Source organism: Echiichthys vipera (genome assembly GCF_963691815.1).
Source record: "Echiichthys vipera genome assembly, chromosome: 15".
Taxonomy (NCBI): domain Eukaryota; kingdom Metazoa; phylum Chordata; class Actinopteri; order Perciformes; family Trachinidae; genus Echiichthys; species Echiichthys vipera.
In genome coordinates this window covers 13899568-13914466 of record NC_139840.1, presented here as the reverse complement: position 1 = coordinate 13914466, position 14899 = coordinate 13899568, and the positions used below count along the sequence as shown (strand labels likewise).

The 14899-nt window shown below is 39.1% G+C and overlaps 1 protein-coding gene across 1 annotated transcript; it reads left to right on the top strand.

Moving 5' to 3' along the window:
- Nucleotides 1-3519: 3519 nt before the first annotated feature.
- On the top strand, nucleotides 3520-14122 carry dsg2l (desmoglein 2 like). The gene is made up of 14 exons (XM_083928376.1): nucleotides 3520-3728; nucleotides 4280-4402; nucleotides 5551-5706; nucleotides 5816-5957; nucleotides 6051-6214; nucleotides 6490-6624; nucleotides 6732-6917; nucleotides 7043-7320; nucleotides 7440-7582; nucleotides 7669-7890; nucleotides 8470-8700; nucleotides 9008-9135; nucleotides 9255-9590; nucleotides 9684-14122. The coding sequence occupies exons 1-14, from the start codon at nucleotides 3675-3677 to the stop codon at nucleotides 10704-10706; spliced, it is 3321 nt and encodes a 1106-aa protein (XP_083784502.1). The 5' UTR covers nucleotides 3520-3674; the 3' UTR covers nucleotides 10707-14122.
- The last annotated feature ends 777 nt before the right edge of the window (nucleotides 14123-14899 follow it).

The following is a 14899-nucleotide window of genomic DNA, read 5'->3' as shown; positions in this document are numbered from 1 at the left end:
GCTCCCACAGCGATGCTCTCACTATCTCTGTAAACTGCTGATAAAAGTGAGAGTGGTCAGACCCAGCAACACTGGGCCTGTGTCCTTTAAAAAATGTCCCATTGAGGGTCAACTGTAATGGTGTAGACATTGTTTATAAGTGCATAGGGAAGTCAGACTATGTGAGGCTGCAACAGGAAAGGTGAGAAAAATGTCAGGAAGACAGTGCTGCTGTGAGTCATGGGCGTGGACATAAAGGGCTTGGTGCTGGGAGTCTTACAACAGTAAATGCAAAACAGACTCAGCAGAATACCCTCCTGTGTTGCTCCCAAAATGAAAGTGAATTATGGTTGTACCCAGGCTTCACTGTGTGTATAGAGTACACAGACTTAAGTATGTATGAACGGATAAACTCATTATGTTTCTGCATATTCTATTGGTGCCAGGATGTCTGACCTCTTCCTCCCGCACTTTCCACTCATTGTGGGCTACTTTGTTAAAAATCTGTCACTACAGTCGGAATTAGGTTCTGTAAATACCCAAAGCATTACTCAGTGGACTTTCTGCTAAATAGCACTGTTTTAGGAAAGCAAAAGTCGCTGTTTGACTTTCAAAGATAGCAGTCTGTTTTTGGTCTTTTGAACACGTCTATTTATCATTGCCATTTTCTTCCCAGGTATTATTAATACATATTGTATACATCAATATGATGTTGCAAAATCTAGTTTTGGAAAAAAAAAACACCTGAATGATGACAAAAAAACCCGTCTGTGCTGCCAGGATGCAACCTAAATGCCAGACAGGCTCATACAATGTTTTCAGATTACAAATCTAGGAGTTGCAAAGGCAAAGACGTTCCAGTTGTTCATCAGCGTGACATGTATATGTATGTGTGTGTGTATATATATATATACTTTTTTTTTTCACCTCATACAACTACTCCACCCTTCTCTCCGCACCTATTGAACGAGTGCCAGTGAGAGTCAGGGTGGAGCACTCACGTCATATTCAATGGTTAGTATTCGGGTGTGACAAGTTGCTCAGTGGTGTTTCTAGAGAATGAGGTGATTAATAGCTGTCTGATTATTAGTGTGTCATTTTTAATACTGGTCACATTGAAACGTATGACATTTTTTCTACTACGACGGCCCTGCAATAACTACATGAAGGTTATGTGTTCAAGTCTTTTATATTCACCTTCATTGCTTTTGAATTGCACTGAGATATAACGAGAGGTGTTTTTACCCTCCTTTATATTAATGGAGTTGACAAGATATAAGAAGAGCTCTCACTATTACACAATACAATTTGCATACATTTACATTATAACCTTCATGAAGGTAAGATTTAATACAGAGCAGTGATATTAGATCAGTTTTAGGGAGGTGTACTTAAACATGAAACTAGGTGTAATTTACCATATAGAAATCTGGATTCTGTACATTATATTTTATTTATTTAGCTCTCAAGAAAATGTGCATGTATCTACTGAAAGTTGTCATAAGGTAATGTTTTAATATAGACTGTTACATTGCATGATTTCCTTGCTAATATACTACGCCTTTACCCTTAACATATACAGCTATTGGTCAGTCAAAATGACCATTACATACCCACCAATGACAAGCAGGTTTTTAGGGGCAATGTTGTTGTTGAATGAGTGTTTCTCAGGACACCTGAAATGTGGTTTGGTCAGTCAAAGTGGACAGACATGACACACCCAGCTCATGTGACATGACTCGCTGAGCTGCATTATCTTGATCCTAATCACGCAAGGGATTATTCAAAATTCTTTAGTCTTTTAATATTGTAATTACCTCTATTACATCTGTGTTAAACTGATAACTTCTAGACTGTGGTTAAGAAAGTTGGTACACACACAGTGCAAGGGAGCTAGAGTATCTATTTTTCTTAGGTCTAACTTTTTATCATGAGTTTGTCTTACGTAATATGGTACTATCGAAACCACCCATTCACCTACCGCGATTAAGAAAGCCGACAAAGAATAAATTATCACTCCAAAAGCTCACTGTGAGTAAAAACATTGGAGAATTACAGTGAAATATGAACTTTTCTGTCGGACAGATACATCATAATTCCTTTGAAACTAATGGCTTAAGTAGACAAGATAAACCCAAGGCTGTGTTTTCTCCCCTACACACCTTTTGACCCTGAGACGCATAGGTTTAATGGATCCTGGCAACAGTCCCACCCCCTTCTCTGTTTCTCTGTTAAACAAACTCACCAACGCCTACATGCACACACTCGCCCACAGTTCAGTGTGCAGGTGAATGCCTCTTAGTGCTGCACTCTTTGAGAATTTCACAGGCACAGGTGAAGTTTTACAGATGAGTGAGAAAGTTAGTCTTAAGGGACTCCAATTTGATTTGATTTTTTTCGTCACATTTTAACTACATATCAAAATCATAAATAGAATCAAATAACATGCTGCAAAGTCAATGTGGTAACTTATAGTTAAGCATTGTTTTTATACATAAAAACATTATTTCACACATTGCCACTCCAGGTATTATTAAAAGCATGTCTGTTGGGTTTGGAGGCATTTTTTCGCCTATTTTGAGTAATTTTCTCCCAGGCCAGGCTGCCTTTATGTCTTGTTTGGGCAAAAAACAGGGTGTACACAGTGGTGTAAAGTAAGAAAGTACTTTAAAGCTCATTGAACACTTGTAAACATTATAAATGTGTCCCAGTTCATTTTCCTCTTGCAGTATATGTTACAACAGCATGGCTTCATTGTAGGCGGGGACGTCATCACTTAACAAAGTATGATGTCCAGACAACAACACGAGGGGGGCCGGTTTCAAATCTCCCCACTCTGGGACCCCGTTTCAGAAGATACCGCTTTCAGGCTCCGATAACGCCACCGCCGTATGAATGGTCAGCCCAAAACAATCCAAAGGTTGCGCACTTACAGGAAAACACGTCTCTGTGTGGATGGGCCCTTAGTGTCCTCAGTTCCCAAACGCTAGAGTTGTTAAAAGGAAAGTTGATGTAACACTGATAGACATGCTGCTGTCACAGCTTCTTTGGAACGTGTTGCAGGCGTTTAATTCAAAATGAGTAAATATTTGCAAAAAAACAAACAAGTTTTTCAGTTTGAACGTTAAACATTTTGTCTTTGTAGGTTGGAAAGGATTTGCAAATCATTGTATTGTGTTTTTATTTTCGTTTTACACAACGTCCCAACTTCATTGGAATTTGGGGTTGTAGAATCCCAGAACAATAATAAAATGTAAATTATTCTGAAATGGACCATTCTGCATAACAAGTTATTTTACTTTTGGTACTTGAAGTAGACCATGATTCCAATCATTTTGTAGGCTGCTTAAATACATTTTGGACTTCTACTTGTTACAGAGTACTTCTACACTTTGTGATTGCTACTTTTGCTTAAGTACAAGGTCTGAGCAGGCCTACTTCTTACCTCTGACTGCACGCACATTAGTCTACAGCTATGCACACAATAGACATCACCACCTCCTTTCTCCGCCTGCCTGTTATCAACAGCCTGCGAGCAATGAAACGGAGAGGGGAACCGCCTATCGCTGTAAAAGTTCTTCCTCCCCTCAGAAGGGTCAAAGTCTGTCCGTGCGAAACCAACGCTAGACCACAGACAGACTCAACTCCATTCCACTTCATCAGGATCGTTAACAACGCTTTTATTTTTCAAGCCGATGGCTCCACTGCTTAAATCCTGCCTTTTTATTTTACTGGCGTACTTCCTAACGGTAAGTAAACGATCCAACATACAGTTAGATGTTCATTGTCGTGTGTGGAATGTCGGGTTTTCAACAGGTGTGGCCCTTTCCCCCTATAACTAAAGTAAAGTCGGAAGTGCTGCCAAAGATGCGAAAGAAAACAATGAAAAATGCGTGTTTACAAGGACACTTTGTGACACAATTGTGCTGGATGTTCACGGAAACGCTCTTTCTTTATTCCCTCTCGCTGAAAGCAGCGTCCCATCTTGATTTCCCTGAAACACGGAACATCGGAGGAGGTTCTTCGCGTTTTGGAAGTTTAGATTGTAGTCAACTATGGATGATGACATTAAACATGATCCAATTATGTGGACTTTTCAAAGTCTATTACTGTATCTATTACATGTATTTAAAACATGTTTGACACACCACGTTTTACTGACATGATAAAATGATCCACTTGCTTTGAGCACACGTTTATCTTTGGAGCTTCAGGAGCAACAATAACATGATCTATGCTTTTGTAAGTATTACACATTAATAATGTTCAGGGTTTTCCCTCCCTGTTGGGTTACCTGCAGCTTGTTCCTGTGGGGGCAGAAGGAAAAGGGCCTGTGTTACAGAGACAGAAGAGAGAATGGATCGTAGCTCCCAGGCAGCTGAAGGAGAACCATGATTACACTGGCTTGCCATTTATTGCTAAGGTGTGTATTTTTTTTTTCAATTTCTAAAACACTGTGTTAAAACTGAATATCCATATTCTTCATTTAAATCGTGTTTCCACAGTCATGCATATTTCATGCAGGCACTGCTAAATTTAATCCCTTACAATAATTGCACCATTGTCAAATAAATTGATTGTATTTCCCACATCACTGGTTTTATCCTCAGGCAACCTTTTGTTGTTTTGCTCACAGCCTAGACTTGAGTATGTGTGAGAACAGCTCCACAGACACTGGCAAACTTCCATGTTCATCATGAGTCACTTCAAAAAGTGATGATGAATTCCGCCTTGATGTTTAGCCACACACTCACCTGTTTGTTTTTAAATCTCATCTAGTTTCATGTCACAGCTAGATATTGTTTAATGTTTTAGGATAGGAGCCATGCTGTGACCGTTGGATATCATTTAATGAGCTTGCTGTTTCGGTTGTTCTGATCAGAGCTAAAACTTTTTGAATGCCATATTTCAGTTAAGTATACAAATCATCGGTGGCGGAAGAAGCATTCAAATCATTTAAAGTAGCAATATCACAGTATAAAAAAAGTATCAAAGGTAAGTACTCCTAATACATGAGTAACTACTGTCTGTGTTATAGTTTTATATTCATGTATCATTATTACCCATGTATTTTTATGTAAGTGGTGCATTAGTGTTGTACTGCAGGTGGTCTATGGAGCTAATTGTAACTACTTCACATCTTTGTGATAGTTTAATCCATAACACAATCATATTTTAAAAAACTGATCATATATTTAGTGTAAAATCTAGTAACTGTAGCTCCTAAATAAATGAAGTGAAATGAAATGTATATTATTTACGTCTGAAATGTAGTGAAGCCTAAGTATAAAGTAAAATACAATGGAAACTGTCAAGTGTAGTACAAATACTTCAAAGTGAGGACCTGAGTAAATATACTCAGTTACTTCCCGCCACTGTATATCAGGCCACATGCTGACATTCACACGAGCTGAATAGCATTCATTTAAAATGGCGGCTCATATCATCTCATATTTAGTTTGTAATAAAAACTTAAATGAATAAGCTACCTTTACACTTTTCTGTATAATTTGAAGGTCTTCGATTTTCAGGTCCGGTGGATTAATATTTTTTTTTGTTTGTTTTTTTCAGATTCGCTCTGATAAGGAGAACTTTACAAAGATATTGTATTATCTAACGGGGCCTGGTGTTGACCAGCCCCCTGTAGGAATATTTGGTGTCGATCGTAACACTGGCTTTGTGAAAATATTTTCCATTCTTGACCGAGAGACGACCCCCTTCTATCATGTAAGAGAGAACATCCTGTTTGTAAAATCAGAAGCATTTACAGTCATACCCCCACGTTTTGCATTTTGGAAATGGTAGATAATGATAGTTTTGATGTTTCTTTTTGTAGTTACTAGGTGTGGCAAAAAACACAGACGGGACCAACGCTGAAAAGGATATTGACCTTAAAATTACTGTTTTGGATGAGAATGACTGCCCACCAATCATTAAAGTACAGCAAGTCGGATATGTCAATGAATCAAGTGCTGCAGGTATTTCAAGACAAGTATATTTGTGGAGGGAAAATGTATTTACCTGCACTCAATGAACTGATATATTATTCCATTCCCTTTGGTGATTTCTAGGTACTGTTGTGATGAAAATCATAGCTACGGATGCCGATGAAGAGAACACAATCCGATCCCAGATTTACTACCGCATTGTGGAGCACAGTAGCACAGCAGGGATGTTCTTCATCAACTCTCAGACTGGAGAGGTCATGGTTCGACAGAACACTCTAGATAGGGAGGTGAGGCACTTTACTGACCTGAAGTTCGTCTCTTGTTGTCAACCAGTTCTATTTGTTTAAAAAACGTTCTCAGTTTAAATCAGTTTGAGTCCGTTTAGAATTATAATTATATATTTTCCAGCATAAACATAATTCCCTGTCACGGTTGAATCACAGTCAATGAGAAATAAGAATTATGTGTATTTTTTTTAAAGTTATGTTAGTCAACCAGTTTTACTTTTTAAACCTAGAATGTATTAATCAGTGCATTATATATCTGATTCATTTTTCTTCAGAGACAAGATACATATACTTTGACTATACAAGCCTCAGACATGGGTGGACAATCCGGAGGATTGTCAGGAACTGGAGATATTCAGATCAAACTTCTGGACATAAATGACAATATTCCAACACTGGAAAAAGAATCGGTGGGTGTGACACAGTTGCAACAACGGAAACCTCTACTTTTTTTTTTTAATTGGCTTTCATAATTATGTTATTCTAAAGCAACTTTTTGTGTGTGTTTTGTTTGCAGTACGAAGGGAGTGTACAGGAAAACACTGTCAATGTGGAAGTAATGAGGATCAGTGCCGTTGACATGGATCTGATTCACACTGAAAACTGGATGGCCGTGTACCAAATCATTTCAGGGAATGAGGCAGGCTATTTTAGTATCACTACTGATTCCAAGACCAATGAAGGAATTATCATGATTAACAAGGTAAAAGAGTGTGTTTTCATTCTGATGGACTACATTTATGAACAGTGTGATTCAATGAGCAGAAAAAACACAACTACGAAAGCTAATGTGAACTGCATATCCTGTGCATTGTCCTTGAATCTCAGGCCTTGGACTATGAGGAACTTAAGATGCTCAACCTGGAAGTGGCTGTTTCCAACAAAGCAGCGTACAATTTTGGCAGTGGGGTCCAGACCAAGCCCATAATCCCAAAAGGCTACCCTGTTAAAATCAATGTGATCAATCAGAAGGAAGGCCCCCGATTCCAGCCAAATGTTAAGGTGGTGACTCTCTCGGAGGACCACACTTCTGTCTCCATTAACAAAGTAATTGCCACCTATGCTGCTATTGACAGTGACACGCTGAAGACAGCCACTAACGTAAGGTAAGACCACATAGTGAAAGATGTCACTAATCAGCAGATGTATAGATATATGTATTTTATTTCATTTTACATATACCTTGTTTTTTTGTCCTCACATATATGGATATTTATATTTACAGGTATGCTAAAATCAAAGACGATGACAACTGGTTGATTATTGATGAAAAGACAGCAGAAATCAAGCTGAATAAACTGCCTGACAGAGAGTCTACGTTCTTGATCAATGGAACATATTATGCCAAAATTATTTGCATCAGCAATGGTGAGTTCTGTAAATGTGACCGTAATCATTATTCTCCAGTGGACTGTGCAGGTTTCATTTTAATCTATCTTTCGATTGGCTTTCAGACATTCCCTCAAAAACCGCCACAGGAACCATAGCCATCCAAGTGGAGGACTTCAATGATCACTGTCCGAAACTGACCACTACAACTCATACCATGTGCCTCGAGGATAATGTGATTTACGCCACAGCCGTAGACGGAGACGAGTTCCCAAATTCTGCACCATTTGAGTTCACTGTGATTGAGGGGAGCAGCAAGGGGAAATGGACAGTGGAACATCTTAATGGTTAGAAAAATTACGACTTGGCAAACTTCCAGCAAATTAGCTTTAAATGGGTGTTCAGCCTTAGTGTTCTTTACATCAAAGGTTTACATTAAACAGGGAAGATTTAAAAAACATTCTGCATTAAGCTCTAGTTTTAACTCCAAAATGTTTGATTTCTAAAAACTTGCAAGCAGATTGTGATCATTTGAGTGCTGTTTATATTTAATTTGCTTCAGAATACATTTCTGTAAACAACAAAAACCTGTTATGTTGTTGCAAATACAATGTATACAAGCTCCAAAAAAATTAGACATGCTTTTATACTGTACTCCGCATAGATGTTCTAGTTTCAGGGCACTTCTATTGTGCATGTTTAATCCCTGGCAAGGTTTACTGAGATAGTCAAATCAAATGGAACCATCGTTGATTTTATTGGCCTCGTCTCTGCTTTTCCTGCCATGACAAGTCAGCCATAAAAAAACAGGCCCATCTTGGTTTCATCACTTCTGTATAAAGAAAGGAAGCATTACTAATACATTCAAAAGAAATTTTATGAGTCGTGTATCACTTTTTTAAAATGTGGGTCTCATCTTTCTTCAGAAACCACCGCCATTCTGCGAGACCAAGCCAACTTGTGGCCAGGCACGTACAAAGTGGCAGTGGAGGTCAAAGACCAGCAGGGGAAGTCATGTGATGAGGTTCAGATGATGGACATAGTTGTGTGTACTTGCAATGAGGTCACTAAAACTTGTACGGCGCGTAATGTAAAGACTGCCGATTTTGGAGCTTCAGGTATCCTGCTAATGCTCCTGGGACTGCTGCTGCTGCTGTGTGAGTGTTATTTATTTCCTGTCTCTTCGTTGTTGGTTATTTTGATAAGAATCAGTATCCTTTTTACAAGGTTGCCGAATCAAACATGACATGTTGTGTCATGCTTGGAAAAAAAGAGTGGGTGGATCAAACTGACCGTTTTGAAAGAGTAATGACGCTATCATACATTAATAAATTATTTGTTATGTTTACCCATGAGTTTAACCCCTCTGTTGAATGAATGCTTAATTGATTGATGGTTAGACTTTATTTCACCTCTCCACAAAAATACTTTCTGTTGACGTATTGTAAAACGTGTATATTTCAGTGCTACCCCTTCTGCTGCTGTTCTGCCTTTGTGGAGGTGTAGCAGCCATTGGAGATTTCAAGGCCATTCCATTTGATACGAAACAACAACTCATCTCCTATCACACTGAGGGACAGGGAGAAGACAAGGTACTTTGATCAGGATACAGTAACAATGCAGTTATTAGATACATTTCTTTTTCAAAATGTGTAAACCAAATTGGCCTTAAATGCTGCATCCCTGATGGGATCTGACATTTTTCACGCAGGAAGTTCCTCTGCTACATGCCCCAACGGAAGTTGATGGTGGCGCAACACATATAAAAAACATCAACACCTATGAGGGAAAGGGCTACCTGGGAGGAGAAGTCGGAGGTGGAGCAGCTGGAGGAGCAGGCTTTGCCGGTGGTCTAAACACCTCCACTTTTACAGCTGAGGACATGCACCTATACAACCACTATAATCAATCCAGTGGACAGCTAGGGATGGGCTACATGGATGCTGGGATGATGACAGGACAAGAACATCTCTTCTCCCGATACAGGGATGGGGTCTTTGATGGGATGGCTCTATCTGATCAGTTTCTTGGGGAGTATTATTTAAGTGTAAGTACAAAAACACCACATCCAGCATCAAAGTCTAATGATTTACAAAGAAAGGATAACATTTTGAATAATTCTGGTTCTATTTATTTGCAGAAGTCTGACCATGCTGCCCAACAATCCCAGCAGAAGGATGCATTGCTGGTCTATGACTATGAGGGTCAGGAGTCCCTGGCAGGTTCTGTAGGTTGCTGCAGCCTTCTTGAAAGTGATAATGACCTTGCATTCCTCAATGACCTTGGGCCTAAATTCAAAACCCTGGCAGAGATTTGTCATGGGTCAACCTTGGTGACAGCATCTGTGGATGCAGGGGTTTCTATCTCTCCACCCAGACCAGTGTCTCCTGTCTGGCCCTCTACCTCCACCCACACACACGTCCGTACTAACACAGAAACAATCAGGGACAGGGACCACGTCAATATCAACACCTTCAACACCCTCAACACCTCCAATGTAGGGTCTGGATCCTCTACCATAGTACAGGAGGAGCAAATCACAGAGAGAGCCCAGGGTTCAGCCACCATTCCCATGGTACATGTCCAAGACAAGGTTGTGATTCCCAGTCAGACGATGCTCATTCAGCAGCCCACTATGTACTATGCTGCCACACCCATGTATGTAGTCGAGCCCAACTCCCAAATGGTGCTTGTGGCAGGGGGCACCCAGCAGGCAGTGGGTCAAGTAGGCCAAGTTGGGTTAGGTCAGGGGCTGGTGCAGGTTGGTGGCCTACAAGGTTCTCAGGGGTTGGTCCTTGTAGATAGGCAAGTAGGAATGGGTGGAGTGACAGGGCAGGTAGCACAAGGCTTTTCACAAGGAACCCTCTCCAGACAAGTGTTGGTGGTGGAGAACGGGTCCTCAGGTGGAGCGCAGGGTGCACACTTAGCACAGGGCATTGTTCAGACAGGACGTGGGTCGGCAGAGAAGGGTTTAGAGGTCAGAGGCCCTGGTTTGAAGGTTCAAACTCAGAGCTTTTCACTGGCATCTAGTGGTTCTACACCTTCAAATGAGGACTTTGCTCTGACAGCCACACCCAAAGTGCAAGGAAGCCAGAGAGTTGTTGTGCAACGTAAGAAAGTCTCAGTCACTGAAAGAAATGTTGAATCTAGTACAAGAGCGTAGAGCAGCACTGTCACACTTGTTTTGATATATACTGAAATACATTTCAGAATACTAATATAAACTGCAGTATATAAATACATATACGTTTATATGATCACTAGATTGTGATATATTGTGGTAAAACTGTTAAAAAAGATTAAGAGATTAACTAAGTCTGCTTGGCTAAGATTACAATACTGTGTCCTCATCTAGTGATAACACTACTGTACATGACTATCATGGCCATAAAAGGCATTGGATTTCCATATCAATGCTATATAGGAAATTGTACTTGCTAAAATGAGGCTCTGTCAACATTAGTTGAAAGTGTATACTTTCTGGGGAAAAGCTGACGATTCTAAGGCATTATATGACTTCTGTCGTTACACCCCAGCCAAAAGAAAACCATGGCAACTGTAATTTTGCTTTTTCTCTAGTTCCAGGAATGACTAATAGGCACCAAGTGACAGCCCTAAAAGCACTATATTTATTTCAGGTACAAAACTAGAATGGCTTCTGGGCAGGAACACTAAAAGTAAACGTAACAGAACTAAATAAAAATACAACTCTCTGACTTTATCTTCAAACCAAACAGAAACTGGAGAAGGCAGAGAACAAACAAAAACCGCCCCTACTGTACATCTCTGATTGCAGCTATGTAAGTGTCAGCTAGGGATAAAACAGTTAGTTTGATCAACCCTGGTAAAATTCCAGATGGTTACGTTTCCAAATTTTAATTATCATTAAAGCCATATTTGATTACCACACTTTGAAAAACTCATGGTAAATACTGTCCAGCATCAGCCAAACTTAGTAACAGTCTCCCAGAAGCAGGCTCAGCAACAAATGGATTGTTTTGCTTCAATGAGAATATGGCAGACATGGTGACAGTGCTTGACTACAGAGAATGCTAAGCCTCCTTTAAAAGGATACAGTAAACTCACTGCTGACGCGTCCTATTTCTTCCCTGATAATGCCGAAATTATGTTGTGTTGAAATTGGCAGAAGGAGAGGTAGTTAGCTGTTACCTATTAGCAGCTGGTGGGCACTGGGCCACAGAGTCCTCAGCTGATTTGTCGATTTTGTTGAGGTGGTCATTTTTCCTTGATATTTGTGCTGATAGAGCTAACAGCTAACGCAGCTAAATTCACAGCGGTACTGAAAGTACATGACGTATTAAATACATCAGTGTTTATATTTGACCAAATTTCTGTGAGAAAGATGAAAGTAAACTGATACATTTACTGCAGTTCTGTTCTGAAGTACACTGCTATGTATTGTACACAAACAATATAAAACTTGGTGACATGATTTCAACTTGTGTTGAACATTCCAGCTTATTTAAACAATACCGTGATAATACTGATAAACCGTGATCATTTTATCACTGTACCGGTGAAATTAATTTTTTTACATCCCTTCTAACATCTCTAGTGTCAGATAGATTATTATCTATTTATGTGCGCCTAGCATCTCACAGAATTATCATAATGGATGCAGAAAATTAGTTTTAAAAGCCAAATATCACCTGGAAAGTAATCGTGTCATCGTTAGGTATTAATACTTTTATTAAACCCTTGCAGTTATGCTTTGATCACTATGTGCTGGGGAGAAGTTACATCTTACTTATTGCGCTTCTAGCTTAAAACAAAACAATGCATAGAGCAGAGTAGAATCCTGATCTGTATTCACATCTCAATAGTCATGTCTAAATGACTCTAATATACCTTAGTCATTAGTCTTGAGGAGCACAATTGTTTGCAGAGGTAGCTGCTGACCTTCTTACTTAGTTATACTGTAACTAATCAGGACATGTTATATGGGTGGCCACTGCTTGAAACATAGATAAATGCTGTTTGTACTGCAGAACTGATGAAAGCACCGCCTGCAGATGAGGCATTTGAATGATTTACTATAGTGAAGGGAGTATATTGTTTTTCATCAATTGACAATATTATCAGCACAGACTATAAATCAGAGAATACTATTTTTTGTTTCACTGTTTCACTCTTTTCTACCGAATATCTACTTCAAAAGATCTATGTGCCAAATCTGTAAAAAAAAAAAAAAAGGTGTACAATATTTTTTTTCCAAATGTATATTTTGCCATAATTATCAGATATGCTTTTAATATGTTGTTGTTTTTTTTATTGCATGTGTGCATGTGTTTGGCAAAGGTAACATAATTTGTGTATGTGGATAGACAGAGTAATAAAGCATGACCTTGCCAAGCACTGAAAACATTTGGTGGAGTGACACTGTTTGATATTGCTGTTCTTTCTATTGATCTGTCCCTTTTTTATGCTTTCAAATGTGTTGTAACAAATGCATGAGAGGGGCAGATGACTACATGTTTGGATGATTCCCATCACATTGTTATAGTTTGAAAGGGCAATTTTTACTGATGCAATGTTTTCAGGAAGGGCATCATTACAATAAAACTGAAATACGTGCCAAAGTATACTTGTAAAGTGCACTTTTTTAAAGGGTTTGATAAATTGATATGGTATTTTGTTAGCAAATACTGTAAAGGTAGCATCCATATTTGTATTTAATATAATACTAATATTAAGAGTACTCTAGACTCTGATGTGTAATATCAGTGAAAGTTGAATTGAAAATGTTGTCTTGGTGGAATGTGAATGTATACAACAACCCTTCCGGCCCACTGAATGTGGAGTTGACAGGTTAAAATACCTAAAATCCTCTAAACCCACAGCACATTTCTGCATGTCATTTAAGGCCTTCAGTCAGTGAGGTTTCAAGAGGATTTTGCTTCAAGCTTTTCCAAGCAGACAATTGCATGCCTCTGTTGAACGGCTACAACTGGTTTCTTTGTAGCTGAAGAAAAGATTAGAAAGGCCAGGAAAGAGTCAGTCATGCTTAATGCAAACAAAGAAGAGAAAGTAGAAGATCAGGTTTTATAATGGATTAGTATACAGGTCATTTACGATGTAGGTAAAGTCTGAAAATGGCCAAAGAGTGACCTAAAAGGCAAATTTTCCAACTTAGTTTAGGTACTTTTTTTTTTTTTTGCATTCAGGGATAAAGTCAACAGAAGAGGCTTCTGAGTGCTGTGATGTTATCTGCAGGATGACCCACAAGAGTCTAAAAACATGTTCTACCACTATCTCAGATATCAAACAACCAGCCATATGGTGCGAAGAAGGGGGTGAGGTACGGGTTTGATGATGCATAGGTGGAGTTGTGTGCTGTATGTAAACAGTATTTACTGCAGTATTTTCACACATCTTCATAATATCTACGGAAAGAAAAAATGCCACTGTTGTAATCAAGGTGTTAGTGTATCTTGGGCTTAGTATTTGATAAAGCAAGAAAGAGGAGGTAGATTGTTATCTTACTGTCACAAAGGTATGTATCCTTGTTGGCAAATACATTCAAAGATACCGTAGTTGTCCTTTGAGTTGGGAAAAGTTAATAATGAGTCTGGATGCACTAGGACCTGGTTCTCACGATGCTTATTAAAAAATAAAAGAAGATTCAATCTGTTTGTCTGGTTGCTCTCTCTTATCTTCTTTTTCTAATTCAGAATAACCCCGTTGTCTCTGCTGTACCAGTACCACTTTTTTCCTTTCCCTAAGCTTTATAGACTGATTCAACAATTTAAAGTTTTGCTTGTGTCAGTTAAGAATATGCAGAAATACGTTGCATAGCCTCATTGAGGTGGTCTGACTGACAGCTTGTAACTGATCAGACCTGTAACTCTTACTTCTACCTTGCTCTTTACTTCCAATTTACTCTTACCAAAATACCCAAACTCTGTTTGTCATGAGTTTTTCTCTTTGGCTCAAGGCAAAAATTCACAGCTCCACTACTCTGTCTGGATTTTGCTCTTTTGGCCATCAGTCATGTCAAAGCAGATGTTTCTCATCAGATGTCGAATGGAAAATTCTTTCTTTGACGGCTGTGACTGGGGTGTGGCTAGAAGTGTAACATATTTCAAACTCAAAATCCTGTCAGAGTATTTCAACCGCCAGTTTCTGCCCTAACTAGCTGAAATGCAGCTTGTAATCATGCGTCTTGTCAAGAAGCCAAAACATCATATCAGCAAGTTTCATCATGCTATGGTGTGCGTTCATTCTTAGTAAGGTCACTGATTAATGCATGTTGGGAAATTCTGCTGTACGTTCTCTGCATGCTCGGTAAAGACTTATTTATTTACTGTTCCCTGGCACCTCCTTGGGTGCTTGGCA

Excerpts from the sequence above, each read along its gene's own strand:
- dsg2l (XM_083928376.1), top strand. The coding sequence starts at position 3,675 with ATGGCTCCACTGCTTAAATCCTGCCTTTTTATTTTACTGGCGTACTTC. Across the intron at positions 5,958-6,050 it reads CAATGAATCAAGTGCTGCAG|GTACTGTTGTGATGAAAATC; the intron begins GTATTTCAAGAC and ends GGTGATTTCTAG. Across the intron at positions 7,321-7,439 it reads AAGACAGCCACTAACGTAAG|GTATGCTAAAATCAAAGACG; the intron begins GTAAGACCACAT and ends TTATATTTACAG.